Genomic DNA, 22,801 nt, shown 5'->3' on the forward strand with positions numbered 1-22,801 from the left:
TCCATTCAGTTTGAGAGGCTGGTCAACAGTAACTGGAGACAGGCTGGGTGAGGGTGGGGGACGAGAGTAAAGTTGCAGCCAGAGACCACCCTCCCCGTTCCAATGGTATAACCTCCCCACCCCCAGCACACCCCTCATGGTTGGAAAGAATCAGAGCAGACAGTCAGTGGGTGGGCCAGTCTGGCCAGATGGTATTTTGGCTGCACAGCTTTTACACACACACACACATGTTGCTAGAATGCTGAACATGGACCGTGCCCCACCCAGCATCCCCAATCCCAAATGCAGAGTAGCCAGGCTTCCAGACATAAATTAAAAAATAAAATAAAATAAAAAAAGAGTTGGTCTCTGGGAGGGAGAGCTCATGCAGAGATGAAGGCAAAGGCCCCTGGGAGCCAGGGCCAAGAAGGAGGAGAATCCCTGCCCCTCCCCTCAGGATTCCCCACTCCCCAGGGGCCTCGGCCCTAAGACAGGGTCACTAACACCAACCATCAGGCCTCCAACCCCTTTAATGTCCAGTCTCCCAACCTATCTGATTTTGGCGCTGGCCCCCATTTTCCCACCACAGCCCAAGGGAATGGGGGGTGGGGAAGGGAGGGAGTGGGTGCAGCCTGCAGGTCTTTAGCTGGCTTCTCCCGGTTCTAGGTCTGGGTCGGGGGACCCCACGCACTCCTTGCTGAGCCGCACAATCTCCTGGGACAGAACTTCCATGTCCTAAGAAACAAATGAGCCATCAGGAGTCAGAGAAGGTGGCAGGCGATGGCACCCACAGCAAGCCTGGGTGTCATCCTTCTCATCCCATCAATGCCCAGCTATGTCTAGCCTGAGACAGGAAGGTATCTGGAGCAGCTCCCAGAGCTCCCAGCAGTGGGCTGGGCTCGGAAAAGGTGTGTGTGGTGTGTGTGAGGGGGTGAGGAGTGCCTGGAGCTAGGGATATGGACATGGGAGTGGATCATCTGCCCTGTGTGGTTAGGCTGGAGGACATGACCCCTACCCCTGCCACCTTCTTGTCTCTAGATGGTGAGCTTGCTTCTCAGAGGCAGGGGCCGGACTTGCATCCTTTCTGACTTCCCCCAGAGATGGGGAAATACTTGGGTGGCAGGATAGGTGAGTGGACACGTGGGTGGATGCATGGGAGATCCATGGTAGGCAAATCGGTGGAATAATGAACTGTTCAGAGGACAGATGGAGGACAACAGGTAGGCAAGCAGGTCGCTGGGCGGGTGGGTTAAAGGTAAGACAAGGGGTGACTGATGAGTAGGTAAGAGAGAGTGATACATCAGGAAATGGGTGCAGGGGACTTCCCTGGTGGTCCAGTGGTTAAGACTCCACGCTCCCAATGCATGGGGCCCGGGTTCGATCCCTGGTCAGGGAACTAGATCCTGCATACTGCAACTAAAGATCCCACGTGCCGCAAAGACCTGGCGCAGCCAAATATTAAAAAAAAAAAAAAAAAAAGGAGATGGGCGCAAAGGCATGGGCAGATGATTAGACGGGTAGCAGGGCAGATGGGCAAATAGTAGGTGGGTTGATGGGAGAGTGGCTGAATGTGTGTATGAATGGATGAGTGGGTGGGTGCAAGGACAGAGGGAAGAGTGAAAGACTAAACTGATAATGAGTAGGTTGACTGGAGGATGGGCAGATGAGGGGGAAGGAGTGCTTGGTGAATGGGGTGTGTGGAGAGGGGACTGACAGATGACCCAGGGGCTATGTGGCTGGAGAGACAAAGGGGTAGGCTGGTAGGCTACACTTGCCTTGTGCAAGTGCATATTCTTGGTGAGCTGTTCCTCCAGCATGTTCTGTAACTTCTTGTTCATCTCCCGAAGGTTCTCGTCGCCTGGCTTCACTAGGTCTCTCAGGACGCTGCCCAGCCCGCTACGGTCTGTGTGGCCTGCTGCCACAGACACATCTGCAAGGGCCCAGGCTGAGAATCACCCCCTTGGTCGAGCCGAAGGAGAGACAGAGACAGAGCAGGAAAGAGGGAAACAGAGAGTGGGGGAGAAAAATGGGGGGAGAAGCCATCTAATGGAGGGAGCAGAGGCTTTGCCATGTGAGACCTGGCTTCACTTACTAGCTGTGCGGCCCTGAGAAATGGGGTTAGGAACTAACTCATGGAGCTGGAAAAACACATATGACTGTATGCAAAGCACAGAGCACACAGTCAGCTCTCAGCATGCGTCAACTGGTATTATTCTGATTAATAAGGAAAAAACAGGGAGAGGAGAAGATTTGAAAGAAGGGAACAAAAGAAATAAAAATGGGGGGATGGAGGAAGGAAGAGGAGAAAGGAGGAGAGGGGAGGAAGAGCGGAGAGAAGGACCCTAAAAGGGATATGCATCCAGAGAATGAAAATTTCCAGAGGTGGAACCATTTAGACAGGCAGTAGGAACAGTGAGACAAGATGAAGGGGGGATGGGGCAGAAAGAAGAGAAGGGAGAGAAAGCAGAGGAAGAGACACAGGGAGGAGAAAGGACAATGGGAATGACAGAGAGACACTAGAGAAAGGAGAGTGGAGAGACGACAGAGGCTCAGACAGGAGGGAGGAGCCGAGACAAGAGATGGAATACAGAGGAAGACACACAGATCCTGGCCTGCCTGGCTCTTCCCTCTGGCACCTGTGGTCTCGGCAGTAAATTTGGTGAGTTCCGTAAGGAGAGGAGAGAAGCCGCAGCTCTGGACAGTGGGGAAGAAGGGGGTAGGTGAGGGGCTGGATGAGGGGTGAGGGCTGGGGAGGGGGCACTGACCAATCCGGCTGTCCATGACATAGGTCTCGATGATGGCGCTCTTCCGGCAGAGATCCTCTGCCATGGACGCGCTGCTCACCTCCAGGTGCTTCACCTGCAGGGTGGCCCAGCCCACCTCAGGCCCTCAACTGCGCATGTTCACCCATGAGGAGGGGCCTGGCCAGATATCGCCCCACCCCCACCCCCCACTCCTGCCACCCCGGCCTCCTCTCCAAGGGCAGGCCAAGAGGGGACGAGCAGGCAGACAGCACCTTCTCCTCCAGCATCCATTTCTCCTGCTGCGTCTCTGCCAGGCGCTGAAAGAGCTCAGCCACTTCCTCATCTGACAGCTCTGCTGGCCGCGGGGGCTGGGCCTGAGGGCTGCTGGATAAGGACTGCGGGGAAGAAGGGAGAGAGGCCAGCCCAGGCTCAGTGCCAACACCCCAGATAGGATCAGGGGCTGAGAAGGAGAACCAAGCCGGGGTGGGCTTTGCAACTGGGGCTGCAGACAAACTGCAGACAAGTCTCGGCACCCTCAGAGACTCTGGATCTCCCTTTGCCTTTTAAAGGGGGAGACAGGAACCACCACACCATAGCCTTATTGAGACCATGAAGGGAGAGCCTATAACAAATGAGCTCTCACTTCCAGCTGACAGGAAAACTAGGGGAGAGAGAAACGAGCTGAATGATACCACTAGGAAGCCAGCAGGAAAATCCCAAAGGTGGGACACTTTCTTCAGATCAACTGGGCTGGTCTCTTCTACAGGTTGATGTCATGAAAAAAAGGGATCACACTATATTCAAGAGACTTAAGGGACATAAAGCAACCAGATGCTGCAAATGTGCTCTGAAATTGAATGCTGGTTTTCATAAAACCAGCAATAAAGCACATTTTGGGACCAACTAGAGAAATCTGACTAAGGTCAAAGTATTCAAAAAGATGAAAATTTACCAAATTGGGAGGGTAGAGATCAATAGGTTACTTATAATCTTATTTAGGTTTAAAAAAAAGAGAGAGAGAGGTCTAGAAGGGTATGAACTAAGGATTTATAGTGGTGATCTCTGGATGGTGAAGATGTGATTGCTTTGGATTTTTTAAAAAAATCTTTGCTTGTGTTTTTTAAACTTTTCTACAATGTATACATACTACTTACAGAATGATAAGAAGGTTATTTCCAAATAAAAGTGTCTGGCACGGAAGCTGACACAGACAACAATAATAATAAGTGATAATTATGAGTTGGAAAAAAGGATCTCCCTCATGGATAATGCACCTACTATGAGCCACTTATTTTATAGCACCAGGAAAGGTGGAATTAGCCCACAGATGATGAAACAGAGGGTCAGAGAGAATAATTTGTCCATCCCCCATTTAGCAATCTGAATCCAAGTTGGTGAGCTTGAGGAAAAGTTGACAAGGAAATGTGTGTGCTGGGCCCAGAGTAGGAGATGGCTGCAGGGGAGGGAAAAAGGAGGGCGCAGAATTTGGGTAGAAGCTGGGGCTGTGGGCTCTTCCCTGCCCCTTACCCTGGCTGGAACGGTCGAGCTCTCCTTCTCCCGCAAGATCTCGCGGTAGCTGAAGGAGGAGATGCTACTGCTGTCCCCAGTCTGGGTCCGGCTTGGTGAATTCATCTCTGATAGAACCAGCTCCTCAAGCCCTGGGCAGAGAGGGAAGAGAAATCTGAGCCCCAATCCCCCAGGGTCCCAGGGTACCGACTGGCAAGAAGAGGCAGAAATAGATTTGACAGAGATGGAGAGAGGCGAAGAGACACTCAGGCATGGGTAACAGTGGAAGCAGACAGTAGGGTAGGGAAAGGCAGAAATAGAAAAAGGAGCTGCCTCTCTAGGCAAACACACACCAGAAGTGAAACAAAGGTGAAGATGGGGAGAAAGATGATGATGTGGACACACATGGGCATAAAGTGGCGAATGCACTCAGACTCAGGGTAAAGACAGCTGGAGAGGGCAGAGGGGCACCCCTATGTGCAGAGAGAAGACCCCAGAGAGACAGCAAGCCAGAGCTGATGATAGAGGCAAACAGAGACCCTGGCTAAGGACACTAGTCAGAGCAGAGGCAGAGAGAAAAGATGGCGGCAGACTCGTAGCCAGGCACCTAAATCTGAATTTCACCTAATGGACGGATAGAATGTACGGCACACAATTTGAATCTGTTTGTTGATCTGTATACCAATCTGTAACAGAACAGAAATAAAAGTCCTCCCTTATAAAGAGAGGTAACTTCAGGAGACTGAGTGCCTCAGCGAGACATTGATTTGGTGAGAGATACACCTGTTTTTGCCATGTCACTTGAAACACAGCCACTAAGCTTGTGTCTCTGTTCTTGCAGCTGCTTCTGGGTGTCAGGGATGGGGGCTGACACCACAAGCCAAGGATCTCCAGCAAGAGCAGGACGGCTGTGGAGGGACAGGGAGCACGTTTTCTCTCGCTTGTGATATGGGAGATCCACCAGAGCCATCACTGCATCTTATTTATTTAAACATATTTATAGGCCATTTCTTTCTAAAAAAAGTCCAAGGCAACTCAAATTTTTCTGTTGTGTCTTCTGCCTTAAGTGGCAAAAATAACATGGATTTTAGCTGCATAATGATCACACGGTAGTGTTGTTGCCTGATTGTAAGTCTGTCTCCCTAGCTCAACAGGGAGCTCCTAAGGGACTGAGACTTGGTGGGGGGACCTCCTACCAGGGACCCTGGATGTGAGCGTGAAGGCTCAGTCCGTATTTATAGAATGAGAGGATGGATACAAGAGACAGAGACTCTGGGTGAGGTGTGGGAGTGTATGAGGGATAGTGGGGAGACAAACAGAGACACAGACGAGAGAGAGAAGAGAGACAGAGATAAAGGAACAGAGAGAAGAAAAAGGCAGGAGGAGAAAAGGAGAGAACTAGAAAGAGAAAGCTGGGCGAGAAAGGCAGATACAGAGATGACATGAGGAGGCAGAGAGAGACAGAAACAGAGAAGAGACACAGCAAAAAGGAGAGAGAGACACACAGAGAGATAATGCAGAGAGAGACAGAAGAAGGAGGGACTTCCCTGGTGGTGCAGTGGTTAAGAATCTGCCTGCTGGGCTTCCCTGGTGGCGCAGTGCTTGAGAATCTGCCTGCCAATGCAGGGGACACGGGTTCGAGCCCTGGTCTGGGAAGATCCCACATGCCGTGGAGCAACTAGGCCCGTGAGCCACAATTACTGAGCCTGCGCGTCTGGAGCCCGTGCTCCGCAGCGAGAGGCCGCGATAATGAGAGGCCCGCGCACCGCGACGAAGAGTGGCCCCCACTTGCCGCAACTAGAGAAAGCCCTCGCACAGAAATGAAGACCCAACACAGCCATAAATAAATAAATAAACAAACAAACAAACAAACAAACAAACCCAAAAGTAAAAAAAAAAAAAAAAGGAATCCGCCTGCCAACGCAGGGGACACGGGTTCAAGCCCTGGTCCGGGAAGATTCCACATGCCGCAGAGCAACTAAGCCCGTGTGCCACAACTACTGAGCCCACGTGCCACAACTACTGAAGCCCACGTGCCTAGAGCCCATGCTCCGCAACAAGAGAAGCCACTGCAATGAGAAGCCCATGGACCACAACAAAGAGTAGCCGCTGCTCGCCACAACTAGAGAAAGCCCACGCGCAGCAACGAAGACCCAACGCTGCCAAAAATAAATAAATAAATAAATATATTAAAAAAAAGAAAGAAAGAAAGAAACAGAGGTGGGACAGACGCAGAGAAAGGGTAAAAGACAAAGTGAAGACACAGGAGAGCCCTGCAGAGTGAAGTACAGGAAGCAGCCCCAGCCTTCAGACCCAAGCTCTGCCTCCCCACCCCTCAGCCTCCCCTGCTGTCTGGGCCCCTCACCTGAGCGGCTCTTGCTATTGGTGAGGATGTCCTGCAACCGCTCCTGCAGTTTATCCGCCCGTTTCCGCTCCAGGTGCAGCTGCCGTTTGAGGTCCTTGAGCTGTGGAGAACGGCGGAAAGACAGGGGCTGAGGCCCGGTGGGTCCACAGGTGGGGGTGGCTGCAGGGCAGGAGTGGGCCTTGCTTGGACACCTCTCCCCCTCGTACCGCAGCACTGCCCTTCTTCTCCAGGATTCGCTGCCCATCCACCGTGTCCTTCACCTCCTGTGGGATTAAAGCACAGCTGGTGGGTGCCAGAATGGCTGGCTGCATGCAGTGTGCTCCCTCCCTGCCCCATTACCGCATGCTGAGGCCCGGGGTGTGTCGAGGGACCAGGAGGGACCAGTGGGTGACCTGCTTCAGGCTGCTGATGGTCTTCAGGTGGCAGTCCCGCTCCTCCTGGGCCTGTTGGAGCTGATCCCGCACACCCTGCAGCTCCTCTTCCTTGCTCTGCAAAGCAGAGGGCAGCTCAGGCCGCAGCTTGGGAAACCTCAGTCCTCCCACCAGAGAGGAATGCCATCATGCAATGGGCACCTTCAGCTCGCCCGCGTGCTGCTCCCGACACTGCTTGAGGGCTTCCTCTTGTTCCTGCTGCTGCTGCTGCAGAGATTCCTACAAGACAAGTCCCAGGTCTGGCCACGGCCCCCCAGAGGACGTCACACCCCCCAGAGGACATCACACCCAGTGAGTGGTGTGAGGGATTGCAGCAGGGCCCCTGCGTATGCAGAGAAGAAACAGAGTGTCACGTCGAGGGCTGCGCCATTCACATCGAAGACCAACATCTGCATTTACATCTTACTTTATTTAATAAAACATAACGTAGCACTTACTGCACACCAGGAATGTTGTAGGGATTTTATATATATTAACTCACTTTATATAACCCTCCCATAACACCTAGACAGCCGGTATTATTGTTATCCCTTTTTTTACGGATGTCGAAAACGGGCCACAGAGAAGTAAGTAACTTGCCCAAGGCAAGTTATTTACTTGTCCTGTCTGGGCTAGAAAGCAGCCCAGACAGGATTCAAACCCAGGCAAACAACTGGCTCCAGCATGTGTGCTCTTCACTGCTATGTGACACTGCCTCTTGTGTATTACCATGAGTTTTCCAGAAAATGGTAGTAAAAGTTCTGGTTGCATCAAAATTAGAATTATTATATTATAATAATTTTCCGACAGAAGTACAATTTCAGAAGGAAGAAGTGCCTTTTCAAATTTGCACATCTGACATTCTGCCCTACTGATTGATGGCCATGGCCTGATCCCCTCCAGAGGGCTGCTGTTGAGCCAGGGGGCGCTGTGGGGATGCCCAAGTCCAGAGCCTCAGAAAGTTCCAGGGCCTGACCACTTCCAGTCCCCTGCTTTGACATGCGTACCCCCCAACCAGCCTCTGCACCAACTCACCTCAGCCTCCTTCAAGCGCCGTTCAAACCAGCCCTTGGCCCCATCCATGGAGTGTACCTGAGCTTGAAGTTCTTCCACCGTCTGCTGGAGAGTCTCCAGCTCCCGCGTTCGGGCCTGCAAGAGGGCAGACCAGCAAGGGCCAGGTGGAGGAGCGGGCGCCTCACCGACGCCATCCCCTGGCCCATCAGCAATGCTACGCTCCCCAGGTTTTAGAGGCAGAAGGGCGTCATCATCTTCCCACCCACCTTCTCCTCGCGGATCTGCCCACGCAGCTCCTCCTCCTGCCGCTTCTTGTCTTCATGTAGCTCACGGAGCTCACGCTCATAGCGGGCGCGCACCCCCAGCACCTCCTTCTCGTGCCGTAGTCGGACTGCTCCCAGCTCCTCCTTGTGCTGGGACTTCTCCTGCAGCGTCTCCATGGCTAGCTCATCCAGCATGGCCTTCCGCTTCTCAGCACTCTGGCACCCAGGAGAGGAGGGCAGGAGGATGTCAGTCAACCTCCTCCCCCGACACCAAACAAGGCCCAAGGAACAAGCCAAAGTCCACCTCCTCCCCATCCCGATTGAAGGGCTAAGTCACTCACCCATCCTCATGGAACTGGTCACTTTCTGTCCCCTCCCATTCCCGTGGGCTTGCCCACATCACCTGTCCCCCTGCAGACTGGGCCTCCCCCTGTGGTGCTGCCCACCTTACGAGCCTCCTGTAGTTCCTGGGTCAATTGCTCCTTCTCCTGCCCGAGTTCCTGAAGTTGTTCCAGCAGCCGACTATTGGCTCGCAATGACTCCTAATGTGGGGACAAAAAGGGTGAGTTTGATAAAGAGCCCCCAGGAGGTGCTGCTCACCCAGGACATTTCTGGTGGAACATCTCCCTTAACCCTGGTAAAGTGGGTGATGTTCTGTTTCTAGATGAGAAACATGGCAGAGGCTGCTAGCTGCTCCCCAGCATTCATTCTCCCGCTATTATTCCGGCTTTTACTGTGGAATCAGAATGGCTATCCTAACTAACTGAAGAGGCTCAGTCTCAAGTGAAATGACTTGGTCTAGGACACACAGGTGCTAATAAGTTCGGGAGTCAGACTGGAACCCAGGCCCACCTGACTCCATGGTCTTCCCACAGCACCTCATGGGAAACTCCACTGAGCCAGGACTAGGGAACTAGGAGGAGACAGGTCAAAGCCAGAGGTGTCACCTGGAGCTGGGAGTTGAGGTCATCTTTCTGTCCCATGAGGTCCTCATACTCAGTCTGCCGCTGCTGCAACTCAGCTGTCAGCCCAGCAGTCTGTTCCCGGAGCATATTCAGTTCTTGGGTCTTTGCTGTTTGGATCTGGAGAGAGTGGTGGTGATGGAAAGTGGAGTGAAAGGGGCCCCAGGGGCCAGTCACGGGGTGTTCCAGGGAGACAGGGAGAGAGGTGAAAGGAGAGCCAGGAGTAGAGAGAGAGTATTTCAAAGAGAAAAGCAGTGAGAGAAAGAGATCAACAGGGGATTGGTAAGTGTGGTATATTCATACAATGAAATAGTACACAGAGAAAGTAGAATAGATCAGTGCTACATATGGATAAACCTCACAGATATAACGCTTCAGGAAAGAAGCCAGACATAGATTGGGTGTCTGATTCCATTTACATGAAGTTGAAGAGCAAGCAAAACTAATCTATGTTGCTAAAGGTCAGAGGAGTGGTTACTTCTGGGGAAGTATTGATTGAGAAGGGGTAAAAGGGACCTTCTGGGGTGCTGAAAATGCTCTATATCTTCATCTGGGTGGTGGCTACATGGAGACAGATAAACATACAGACAGGGATAATTCACCGAGTGTACACTTAAGATTAGTACACTTCTTGCACTTTACTGGAGAGAAACTAGAATGCAAAAAAAGCAGGGATGGATGACCAGAGAGAAGAGGGGTGGAAGCGAACAGAAAGGAGAAGCTGAGAATGAAACAGAAACAGAGGCAGGAGAACAGCATGAGGTCCAGACAACAGTTGCCCCAATGTGGATCAAAAGCAGAGGGAGCTGGGGAGCTGGGGAGGGATCGGCGCAGGCTCCCACGTGTCCTGTACCTGCTCCAGGGCAGCCAGGCTAGTCCTCAAGGCATTGTTCTCAGCCAAAAGTCCTTCCACTTGTTCCTGCGCATCCGCACTCTGGATGGACACCTGGCCCCACCCCCACAACGAGTGAGAGTGGGTCCAGAACAGGAGGACAGGACCTACCCGCAGCCAAGAAAGAAAGGACACACATACACACACCCACGAGAACGACGACCAGGGGAAGCAGGACCCTGGGGTCTTGCCTGCCTGTATAATACCCACTGAGGCTGCCCCCACCCTCACCCCCACCTCCCTGAGCCCGCTCAGTACAATGTACCTGATCTTGTAGGGCTCGCAGAGCTGCTGCATGCTCCAGGAGCTCCCCCTGCCGCTGATCTCTCAGCTCTGCCAAGCTCTGTGGGGACCACGTCAGGGGAGCCCATTCCAGACCTCAGCCTCCCCTGGGGTACATATGACCACACAGACTCCCTCTTTGACCACCTGGCAGCATGCTGCCAGTACTTGAGGGTCTTGGACTACCCAGCCATCAGAGATCTCAGGCTCACCCAGACTCTTGGTCATTATCCCCAGGGGCCTCACACACCCCTGTATCCCAGTTCTAAGCACCTCAGAAACCACCTAGGTTCCTGGGGATTTCAAATTCACTCAGCCCCCATCCATAAGATGGTCTCACACTCACCCAGATTCCAGCTCAGAGGCCCCAGGATTCTCAGACACACTCAACCCCCAGGGACTACAGCTTCACCCAGATTCCTGACCCCAACCCCCAGGGGTTTTAGACACAGGCAACCCCCATGTCTCTAGTTCCCAAGAGTCTCAGACCCACCCAAACTCACCACCCCAGATCCTATAGGTTTCAAACTGATACAATTGTGTAGTTTCCAGCTCCTGGTGAGGTCTCAGACTGATACCTCACCTGCCGCTCCTGTCCCCAGTCTCTGGGGATCTTCACACCCAGCTTTACCCAGACTTCTGTCCCCAGCTCCTAGGGGCTTTAGTTAGACCCACAAGCCATCATATCCCCCAATCCAAGGGACCTGAGACTCACTCACTCTAAGGGGAAGGCTGGAGGCTTTAAAGTCACCCAGCCGCCAACCCTTAGGAGCCTCAGACCTACCTAGACTTTTGCTCCAGTCGCTGGATGTCTCAGACTCACCAGTTTTTTATTCACAGCCCCCAGGGACCACCAACTCACATGATCCAACTTCCTAGGTGTCTTAAGACCCAAACCAGCCCCCAAGCTCTGAGGGTCTCAAATGCACTCAGCTTCCAGGCCCAAATGTCTTACCCTTGAAAGTCTTATATCCACCCAGCCCCCATAGGTCTCAAAGTTACCCAACCTCCAGGGAGTTCAGACTCACTCCAAACTCCTGGTCCCAAACCAGTGACCACAGATTTCTCCAGATTCCTGTCTCTAATCCCCTGGAGTTTCAGATTCATCCAAACGTGTGGCACATACGCCCCTAGTCCTCAGCCCCGCTGAGATCTTTGATTCATGCAGATTCCTAGCCCAACTCCTAGGGCTCTCGGGGTTCCCTAATTCCCATTTTCCTAGCTCCTAGGGGGCCCAGGACCCATCCAGTCCCTATATTTCCAACACAGGAAATATCAGACTCCCCAACTAGCCTCCGTAGATCTTACAGCTCCCCGGACTCCCAGCCCTGTCCCTATCCCAGTGATCTCAGAACCCAACCCCTCACCTGATTGGCAGCCTCGAGTTCCTGCTGCAGCTTCTGAGTTCGAGCCAACTGGGCTTTGAGATCAGCTTCCTTTCGCTGTTGTAACTCCTCAATCTTGTTCCTGGGGGTGATTGGTGGGAGGGAGGGGCACATTGACCACAGACTGAGGCTCAGTCTCCCAGCTCTGCCCCTGTGATCTTCGGTTAATCCTGCTGGGCACTGCCCCATTGTCCACCAATATCCCCAACCCTGGTAGTTACCGGCTGTCATTGAATAGCGTCTCCTTTTCTGTCTGCAGACGGCAAAAACTGGGCACAGAAAGACAGACATACATGGGTCCGTTCCACAAGTCAATCCCCTCCCTAGTCCCCCCAAACCCCTTCCCCCCAGCTCTGGAAGAAAGAAATTTACCTTTCTTGTTTCTTTTTCAGTTTCTCGGCGAGCTGGGGTGGGGGAGGAGGGTACAGACAAGTGATAAGAATGAGAATAATATTAATAAAGACAAAAATTAACTTCATGTTTACAGACACTTCCTACTAAGTCCTTTATAGAAACTGGAATTTACTTTTGTTACCTCGTGGAATCCTCAAAACAGTCCTGAGAAGTGAGCACCACTGGCTTTACAAATGGGAAACTGAGTCTCAGAAGGGTTAAATAACTTGGTTGCGCAGCTGGTCGGCAGCAAAAACATGACCTCTACCCAGCTCCTCAGGCTCCAAAGCCCAACATTTATGCCTCCGACCTATCGACCGATGGCCATGTCACAGAATAGCTAGGCTGGGAGGCCTGGAAAACAGGATCATGATTGGCTGCCTCACCACTGGGTCTCAAGTTCCTAAGGTAAGAGCCAGCTGTCTATAAACACTTGGATGGATGGACGGATGGATGGATGGACAGATGAATGAAAAAGCAGAGATCGGAGGACCCAAAAGGGTGGGATGGGGCCTGCCATGCACAAGACATAGAAGGACCATATTAGCCCATTTCATATTGAAAGCAAATCTGAGACATAAATGTGAGTCTCTCCATTTCACAGATGACAAAACTGAGGCTTTGAGGAGATACTCTGCCCCTCTACCCTACCAGGGGAAGCATGGCAGGTGGGGAGTGGGTGGGGCAAAGTCCAGGGAAAGCTCGGCAGCCCCACCTTAGCAAGTTCTTCCTGCAGCCTGGATGTTTCAGCCTGCTTCAAGGTCTGCTGGGAAGGATGAGGGAGGGAGTTGTTATCAGCAAGGGGGGAGGTAAGGCCTGTGCCTTTCCCTGCCCTCCTGCCTTCCTAATCCATCAGCCCACAAGATGGTGATGTCACAGATATCTATCTCCATGGGACCACAGGCAGAGCTAGGGCATCTGCCTGCCTCCTGGCACCCCAGCCCCAACAGACCCAGATTCACCTCCAAGCCTTGCAGTTGCTTCCAGAGCAGTCTCTTTTCCTCCTTCTCCATCTCCCATTTCAGCTCCACTTCTGCCAATGGCATGGGGGCCAGGACAGGGGAAGCTGGGCCCCCCAGGGGATCCCCTTGATCCTCACTGGCAGCTGGGGACCTCCCAGCCTCTTTCCCGTAGCGCTCCTGCAGGGCTGGTGGGTAGAACAGAGACATATGATGGATGAGGTAGTCTCAGAAGACCCCTGACACACCTCAAATAGAAGGAGAACTGGCCTTCAACCCCTTAGGTAGCAGAAACCCTGCCTCAGTGGCCATAAGCCTACAAAAAAAGGTTCACCCCCACCTCTCACAAATCTTTTAAGCCCCACCAACCACGGAAATCCTGTCTACCATCAAATCAGCCCAAGATAATTTCTCAAGCCCCACCCCTATCCCCAAGCCCCACCCACAGCCCTCCAAGGTGATGCCCACCATCCTCCATTCACAACTGAATCCTCCTATAACCTCTAATCCCCAGCCACATTCTACGAAGTCTCCTTCCTGATCACCAAACTACCACCCACCACCCCACAAGCCCAGCTGCTCTCCACAAGTCCACACATCAGGACACTCACTCCCACACTTTATCAAGCTTTCTTTCACCTTTCATCCCAGACCCCACTGACAACTTGGGCTCAGAATCTTCCTAACACTCCTTCATTCACTTCCTCCATTTAGCAAACACCTCCTTTCTGATGTTCAATCTGCTTATCAGTAACATTTGCTAGGTACCAGGTCCTGAACTAAACTCAGAAATATATCACCTCTTATCTCTACTACAATTTTCCAGGTGGTGGACATCACTACATGCACTTCGTAGATGATGAAGCTTTGGCTCAGAGAGGTGAAATGGCTTGTCCAAAATCATACACTGGTTCATGGCAGGGCCAAGCCTGATTCTGAAGCCTTTTTCTTCCCCCAGGGAAGACAACACCTTACTCAATCCCCAAGGTCCCCACATCCCCAGGAGGGTCTCCATGCACCTGCCACGTTCTTCTGCAAGGCTGTGTTCTCTGCCTGCAGCCTCAGCAGCTCCCCATCCACAAGGCTCCCGGCTTGGGCAGCCCCTGCCCTGGCAGCCCCATCCTTCAGTTGCTGGTTCTCCCGCTCCAGCTGTTCCATCTGGCTACAGAGCTGAGCAGGGGACAAGTGAGGTAGCAGAAAAGCAAAGAATCAGAACAACATTTGCTGAAATATACATAGCATTTGGCCCATGTACTTTACAATTCATTTAATTCCCATAACGCCCCTGTGATGTAGAGGCTCTCATTACTCATTATCCCCACTTCACAGATAAGGACACTGAGGCACAGATGTTAAACAACCTCAAACTCAAACACCTGTTAAGTGACAGAGACATGGAAAATGGAGAATACTGAGAACAATTTTCCGCTTGCCCGCTTTCAACCTCACAGTCGCAATCCAAGACCTCAGGCTCCTCTGGAAGTTGCTGGTCCAAGATGTCAGCATCATGGATAGTCCCACTGCCAGCCTTCTTCTGTGGAGGGGTCTGCGTCTGGGAGCCGAGGCACCACAGACAGCTTTCAGAGCATTTCCAGGGTTAGCACTGCCCATGGCTCCCTCTCGTTAGCCCTTGGAGAGCCCGTGGAGAGGAGTACAACACAAATAAAACTAAGCCAGCCCCCTGCTCAACTCCTGGAGAAAACACAGTTCACACAGCAGACCTGACAAGATCCTTTGTCCCCATTTTCAGATGAGAAGACTGAGGCCCACAGAGAATTTTTATTTTATTGCCTGGGATATTTTCTACCCAGAACACCATTCCTTTCATCCAGTTCTTCACATTACTGACTTTTTTGCATCCTTCAGCGCTCTGCTCAAATGTTACCTTTCAAGTAGTATCCCCCAACACAGAAATTCCAATACTCTCTAGCACAGCATTCTGTTTGCTTCTTTCTTACCTAGCATGAATCGCAATTAAATTTACCTAATATGTTCTCTTAGTTTCTTAAATCTCTGAAAATGTTTGGATCATGAATTGTGATTCACAATTAAATTTTATTTTGTAACATAGGTCACAAGCATAGATTCGGAAGCCAGACTGCTTGGATGTGAATTTCTACTCTGCCATTTCACCTTGGCACAAATTACTTCATCTCTAGGGGGCTCAGTTTTCCCCATCTGTTGAATAGGGATAGTAATGATATCTCATCGGTTTGCTGTGAGAATTAAATGAGTGAATAATGTAAAGCACATCAAACAGGACCTGGCACACAGTAAACACTATGTAACTGTCAGCTATCAGTGTTATTATTATTATTTGTTTACTATGTTATCATCTTTTTCCCCATCCCACCCCCAGAACATAAGCTACCCAAGAGGGAGGACTATTTTGTACAGCTCACGACTATTTCCAGAACACAGAGCACAGAGTGGGGGCTCAATAACTATTTGTTGAAGGAACAATTGAGCTGAAATATCTTGGCAAATAAGTGGTGGAGGCGGGCCTGGAACTCAGGTCTCCCTGTGAGCATTTCTAGCTTCCAGGAGGAGGAGGGGTAGTGCAAAGGAGGTTCTATACCTGGCTCAGTGCCTAGCCCAGGGCAGGTGCTGAGAAACACAAGCTGGGTTTATAGAGGAATAACTGCCCCTGCCTCGCCCGGCAAGAACCATGATACCACTGAGGCCAGAGGCAGGAAGCAGTGAGAAGTGAGGCGATGAGGTCAGCTGTTATGTGAGCACCAGGGGTTCTGAAATTTCGGGGACGAGGACCCACTGGGAGGTGTTGTCTAAAGAAGCAATGTGGTAAGACCTGCGGGTCAGGACAACCGTTATGGCTTGGTCTGGTAAAAGAAGCTAGAAGTGAGGAGACCAGCGAGGAGACTGTGGGAATAGAGGTGGTAAGGGCTGAGGCAGGGCAAGGTCATAGGATGGATATAAAACTTTTAAATAGTCAAGAAATATTTTAGAGGGAAAATGAATTAATAAAAGGATACTATCAGTAGCTAACACCTACATAGCTGATACTGTGTGCAAGGCTCTGGTCTAAATGGTTTATAGACATTAACCCATTCAATCCTCACAAAAGCCCTGCCAGGCAGGTACTGTCATTATCATCTTTTCCATTTTAAATATTTGGGAACCAAGAAACAGGAAGCTTAAGTGACTTGCTCGAGGTTACAGTTAGTAAAAGGCAGAGCCAAGAGTTTAATCTAGGCCTCTGGCTCTTAACTACTACTTACTAAATTGCCTCTGGTATTGTACCTACACAAAGGTTGTGTTTTTGGTTTGTTTTCTTTTTTAAGGTTTTGAGCCCTACATTCTCAGGTAGAGCCTTGGAAATACCTTTTTTGTTGCTGTGAGACTTTTTCCCTTAAAACACATGAAAAACTTAGAAAAGGGAAGCGGCTCGAACATCTTTCCATCCCATACTAAGCATAAGAATTTTACCTAAGACCTCCCAACAACCTGGGGCTCCATAGCATCAGCCCCAAAATATACACAAGGAGACTTGAAGCTCAAAGGAAAGGAGTGACTTGGTCAGGAACCAGCTGACCTCATGGCTTGCAGCCTTCTAATCCCAGCACAGTGGGTGGTCCCATCTGTCAAATCACTGCCCCCCAACAGAGATCGAGGCCCTGTTTCAGCACCATGGACAGTGACCCAGGGCCAGCCTCTGTCCAACCACCCTCAGCTGCCCTCCGGCTTCAGCCCAGGTGGCCCCTACCCCTTGGACCCCCCTCAACTATCCAGGGCACCAGCACCTTGCTGAACTCGGCCATAAGCGTGCTGTTCTGCAAACGGAAGTCCTCCTCCTGGCTGTGCAGCTTTGCCTGCAGCATCTCATTTTCACTCAGCAGCCCCTCGACTTCCTGCAGTGGCAGATGTGGGCCAGGTCTCCAACAGGGGTAGAAAGGATGGGGCAGTAGGGCAAAGAAACAGAGAGAGGGAGAAAATGACATTGGGGGGAGAACATAGGGTACAGAGAATGAGATGGGTGAAATCAGGAGATACAGGGGGAAAGACAGACATAGGAGGGATAAAAGAGGAGATAAGGAGGGAGAGAGAGACATGGGGTAGAGAGAAGGGAAGATGCGGAAGGAGAAAGGCATGAGGGGAGACAGTGGGAGGAAAGAGAGGGGTATATAGAAATAGGGAAGAAAGGAAGCAGAGAAAGATGGGGAAAGGGGGTTAGATAGGGAAGGAGAGAGGGATGGGATGGGGGAGAGAGAAAAAAAGAAAAGGTAGGACGACAGAGAGACAGGAACAGAGAGATCAACAGACGAAGAACAGAGAGAGGAGGTCAGGGAAAGAAATGAATCAGGAAGAGAAAAAGGAACAGGAGAGAGAGGAACGGGGAGAGAGAAACAGGGAAGAGAGAAACAAGGAGTCAAGAGAGAGAAAGAAAGGGAAAGAAGAAAAGAGAGAAACGATGGCAGAGATAGGAACAGGTGGGGGAAAGAAAAAGAGAAGGTTGGGGAGAGAAACAAGAATCCGAGAGGAACAGAAAGACAGAGACAGAGACTCAGAGAGGAGGACACAGAGAAAGAAAGGGAGAAGGAAAGACATACAGAGAGAGGTGCAGAGTGAGAGACAAAACAGGAGAACAAAGATAGACACAAAAACACATGGCAGGGAGGTAGTCACAGATGCAAGCACACACACAGAGAAAGAAAGGCCAGTACCAGGAGATCCAGGCATACAGAAATATCCCCTCTAAGACAGTCTCCCAGACACAGTTACCCGCCAGGGGTCCCCTTACCTGAGCTTTCTTGCTCTTGCTCAGTGCCTAAAGGTGAGGGAGGTGAGAAGAGAGATAAGGTGACCAGAGATGGACTCCCTCACTAGGGTATGGAGATACTGTGGCAAGTGTCAAGGGGGGACAATGATAACAGGGGGTGAGGGATGGGGGTGTCTTTAACCACAACAATTTGTAGCCCACAGGAATGATGGAGTGAGTGAGTGGGTGAGTGAGGAGCACCCGGCTTACATCCTCTCCTCTAAGCTCTTCAGGCTTTTCATGGGTCTTAGTATTTAACCCTTCCTAGGCTGGATCTCCAGGCTCAGAAATTATGGCTTCACTGTTCCATCTGTCCAAACACATCTATGTGGATCCCTCCCATGCACCGTGGAAACTGCTGCTCCCCTGCTGGGCAGCTGAGGGCATTGCCAGGTTGGGAAATCAGCTCCCTACCAAAGAGAAGCCTAGCTTTCTGACTGCCAGACTTTCTGCATTCTGTATTCCTTCATCTAACAAATATATATGGAGAACATACTGCGTATAACATTGTACTATGCATGAGGACAGAGCAGTGAAGAAAGAGACAAAGGAGGGCCTTGAATGCCTTGAGGGGCCGTGATAGGTTATATGCCATCTCATCTTCAAAGGATTTGAGAGGTAGGTTTAGTCTCACTTTAGCAACAGGACCAGGACAGGGGTGGGGAGTAGGAGCACAAGGCAGGAGTATGAGTGGAGGACAGGAGGCAGATTCAAGGCAGATTTACTGAGAGATTTCATTATGTAGTTAGAAATCAGTGAATGAGAATGAGTAATTGAAATTAAAAATGAATTAAGAGTAAATGAAAATTAATTAATAAATTAAGCAGACCTAGATAAAATTACCAATCAAAGGAGACTTCCATGAGAAATTTTTGAATGACTAGTGACAGCATGTAACATTAGGTCTGGTTCACTGTAGGTGCTCACTGGACAGATGAATGAGTCAGATGGCTACAGGGAACACATGGGTGGGTGAGTAGGTGGAAGGAGGTACCTTCTGAGCTTTGTTGAACTCCTTATCCAGGTAGGCGACCTTCTGTCGAAGACTGGTAAGTTCTGGTGTGGGGAAAGCAGGGAGTCTCAGCCTCAGTCAGTGGTAAGGAGCTGAAAGGTCCTCCTGCCAGGCCTCTGAGATTTTTTCCCCTTGGCCTCCGTCCTCAAAAGCCACCCCCATCTAATGAGACCCTCTCGGCTCACCAACACCATTCTTGCGTAGTTCATCTGAAAGCTGGTAGTTGTTTGTCCGGAGTTCTAGGAGCTGAGCCTTAGGGGGAAGCAGGGAAGGAAATGACTTGGCAGGAATGTGCCCCCTACCCTCATGAGAGAACCAATCCTCTGAGCCCTACAGACCCTGTTGCCCTCCATGCGCCTCTTTAGTCACTCCTAAGACCCGTGCCTGCTGCATCCCAAATGAGTCCAGCCGCTCAGCCTGTCCCACCTTCTCTAGTTCTACTTATATAAACATAGCCAGCCTCACCTGTCTCCCTGCTGCCTCCACCTCTCCCCTTCCAATCCAACTATGCCCTCAGGCCATGACAGAGTGCTGACCCAGTCAGTCTCTTGCTCATGTGTGTTCCATGCCCAAAGGATAAAGTCTGCCTCTTCATCTGGACTGGGCTCGTCACACGCTAAGCGCTGTTCTGTCTTCTGTCAGAGGTGTTGTCTATCCTCTTGGCCAGAGTAGGGGGCAGGGGATTGCCTTCCTCCCTCTTTCCCAAGGGAAGAGGGCCTGGTATTATGACCAATTTCACTGAGTAAAAGGGGGCTTCCCAGGGTCCCCACCCCCAAAGCTCTCAAAATATGTCCAGACCCCTTTCAAGAATTGAGGGAAAGTGAAGTATGGGCCATTCCAAACAGCATATCCCTACCTACCAGCCCTGTAGGGTGCTGAGGCCAATTCTTCCCAGACCACCATCCCTTACCCCACCAGGACCTTTCCCTCTCTCCCATGGCACCAGCCTCCATCCCTGGGTGGTCTGCTAAATGTGAGAGGGCTTGGCCTCTATAGAATCTTTCCTGCCCCTGTCCTCTCCCAGACCCAGTGATCTGTCTCCCCCAGTCCTGATCCAGTTGGAACACCCCTGGCACCCACTTAGAGTCCCTATCCATCAGAGCCCAATGGTTTTCCCTTCACTCATGACCAACAGAATCAATCTTCCTCATTCAAGGATCCCCTATACCCCTCAAGATCTCCCCAGTCATAATCCAATGGGATGACGCTATGCCCTTCAGGGTTTTTCCCCCACAAGGCCTTGGGTGGGCCAGTTGGATTACTCTTACTCGCATGGAATACTTTGCACAAGTTACAGGGGCCTTCCCCTTTTTTGGTCCAATTATCTCACTCTTCCACCCTCAGGGTCCCTCACATAGCAACAACTGGTTTCCTTCATTCAAGGATGAATGGATTACCTGCCCTCACTCGGAGTTCCTCCTGTCCTCCCACAGGACCCTACGCTGGGTTTCCCCCTTTCAGAGTCTCCACACAAAATCCAATGGTCTTCCCCAGTAAGGAATTCTCTCAACAAGGGCTCACTCTGGCCTTTCATCCATCTCAGAGTGCCTCCAAAAAGAATCAAGTGGTCACAGTACTCAGTCAGGGTACCTCTCCACAGACCGGTGATTTCCCCTCCACGCGGTCCAAGGTATCACTCTTTCACCTCCTCAGGTCCTCTCTCCAACAAGGATTAATCGTATTACCCATTCAGGGCCTTCTTCACCCCACGTCTAATGGGATCACCCGTAATCATCCAATGGTACTGCCCTCTCTTGGGATCCGCTACCACCCCTCGTACAGGAGCTCCACCTCCCAGGAACAATGACATGTGGGGTCTTTCCCCAGTCCCCTGACATAGTGGTATCTCCCATAAAAACATCCACCTCCCACCGGTAATGGTATTGCCCTCTCCAGGGCTCCCCCCCACCATGAAGCAAACAGCCCAAGGCCCGCTTCCTTCCTCTCCAGGCAAAATGGTTTCGCCCTCTCAGGATCTCCTCCTCTCAAAGCCCAGCATTACCGTCGCCCACCCAAGGTGTCCCCCACACGGGCGCAAAGGTCTCGTCCCCTCCAGGTCTGAGTAAGGTATCGCCCACGCTAGGACTCTCTCTTCCGCCCACAAGGCTAACAGAATCCATCCCCTCAGAACCCTACAGTATCTCGGAATCCAGTAGTCTCACCACTCGGAGCCTCAGTTTCCCTTCTCCAGACCAACCCCTTAGGCTCAAGGTCCATCCCAACCAACCCCTGCTCAAAGCCGGTGGCACGATCTTTCTCTTCCCCGCGCCCCCGTCGCCTAGCCCGGTGGTCTTTTCCCCGGCGAGCGGCACCTGCATCCGCTGAAACTCCTCCTCAGACAGAGCTTGCGCCATGTTCCTCCCCCCCACCCCCCCAAGAGCTTTCTGCGCAGACGCAGTTTGTCCCTCCTGTCAGTAGTATTAAGGTCGGACCAAACCACTGGGCAGGAATAGAAGGGGAGGAGTCTACTCCGGAAGTTCAGCATTTTGGAAAACGAGAGAGGAGAAGGAAACTGACAGGTTAGGTGAATCGCAATGTAATATTTTTACCAGAATCAAGGTCATTTGTTCTGGCTTTTGAGCTCTCATAGACTACTCATTGTGATGCGACACTATGGCATCCCTGTGTCATGGGTGGACTCGTCTCTAGGCATGCGTTTGCCGACCGAAAATCACGCTTCCGTGGTACTCCTTTAAGGAGAATGGTTGGCTTTACCGTAGAAAAGAAAGCGGAAGCTTTGCGCACGTCTTGTTCCCGCCCTCCTCCGGGTGACCCCAAAAGGGAATTCCGCCTCTGGTGAAGCCGTTGGCGTTTTTTTGTTTTGTTTTGTTTTTAAAGATTTGACGCTGATTTTCTTAACATGATGCTGTTGTTAGGTAAAGGGCCTAGCCACCAATAAATGTAAAATACCTGTGAGGAAACAATGGCAGTGACTCAAACGGGAAAGCTGCATTTAAAAAACAAAAATAGGATGACAAAACACCGGGAACATTCAAATAAGTATTAAAATGCATTATAAGCCTCTCTTGTGCTTACTGGCCACCTCTGCAAACCTTGCCACCCAAACAGTAGTTTTTATGTGGGAAAGAAGAAAACTAGAAAGCATGTTTAACAGCAACATATCTGTACTAGGATACGCCCTATTTTCTTTATTTTTTTTGGGGGGGAGGGGGGAGAAACTTAATTTTGATGCCATTTTCAACGTACAGAAAAACAAGAACGGTACAAGGAAATTCCCTGTACCCTTTTGCCAGATTCATCAATTGTTCACATTTTGCCACCTTTGCTTTATCATTCTCTCTCTCTGTCTCTAAATATAAAAATTTTGAACCATTGGCTTCAGCATCCATCGATTATTTTCTAACACCAACATTCCTTTGATACTTGTTAGTTACTCTTCTACTGTAAGGAAGAGCTTTCTCTTCTTCCCCATTTATGTGTTTATATCTGTACAGACTCGTGTTCTTATTTTATTCAATAAATTTCAATCAATCACTATCATTATTTCCTTTGATGCTCAAATTGTCCCAGATTTGGCAAGTGGGAGCTCCTTCAAGTTGACTTTTGTGTCCCTTTGACATGCCCCCATCATTTTTCTTAACGCACTTCCTTTCTGGCATTACAAGATGCTCCAGACTCAACATTATTCCTTTTCAGCCCCAGTTGAGAAAGTATTCATTTCTACTAGGGTGTAATTGTTTCTAGGCCCTCTCAGTGTACAGAGCTAGAAAATACATGTATATAGTCTAATCCATGTAAACACACATCTATATTTATATATTTTGCTATAGGTATATATACTTTAAAAACATAAGTACACTACTAATACCTTCCATTTCAACACAACAGCACAAGATT

At 50.7% G+C, this 22,801-nt stretch overlaps 1 protein-coding gene across 7 annotated transcripts; it reads right to left on the reverse strand.

Moving 5' to 3' along the window:
* Positions 1-166: 166 nt before the first annotated feature.
* GRIPAP1 (GRIP1 associated protein 1) lies at positions 167-21,320 on the reverse strand. Of its 7 annotated transcripts, none has more exons than XM_059910262.1 (27): positions 21,256-21,320; positions 19,129-19,195; positions 18,926-18,987; positions 17,914-17,940; positions 16,916-17,023; positions 14,620-14,706; positions 14,174-14,324; positions 13,158-13,342; positions 12,911-12,961; positions 12,175-12,206; positions 12,024-12,071; positions 11,785-11,884; positions 10,401-10,478; positions 10,097-10,189; positions 9,229-9,363; positions 8,728-8,823; positions 8,285-8,497; positions 8,040-8,153; positions 7,167-7,244; positions 6,987-7,082; positions 6,801-6,857; positions 6,595-6,694; positions 4,251-4,381; positions 2,996-3,118; positions 2,745-2,838; positions 1,755-1,909; positions 167-714 (listed from the first exon to the last, which is right to left on the reverse strand). In XM_059910262.1, exons 1-27 carry the CDS (start codon positions 21,295-21,297, stop codon positions 622-624), a joined length of 2,616 nt encoding a protein of 871 aa, XP_059766245.1. In that variant the 5' UTR covers positions 21,298-21,320; the 3' UTR covers positions 167-621. The 7 variants fall into 7 exon arrangements, with proteins under 7 accessions (XP_059766245.1, XP_059766244.1, XP_059766243.1 ...); XM_059910261.1 differs by having other exon boundaries at positions 12,911-12,958; positions 14,599-14,706; XM_059910260.1 differs by having other exon boundaries at positions 14,599-14,706.
* Positions 21,321-22,801: the final 1,481 nt, after the last annotated feature.

The sequence above is a fragment of the Balaenoptera ricei genome, chromosome X, assembly GCF_028023285.1.
Source record: "Balaenoptera ricei isolate mBalRic1 chromosome X, mBalRic1.hap2, whole genome shotgun sequence".
NCBI lineage: Eukaryota > Metazoa > Chordata > Mammalia > Artiodactyla > Balaenopteridae > Balaenoptera > Balaenoptera ricei.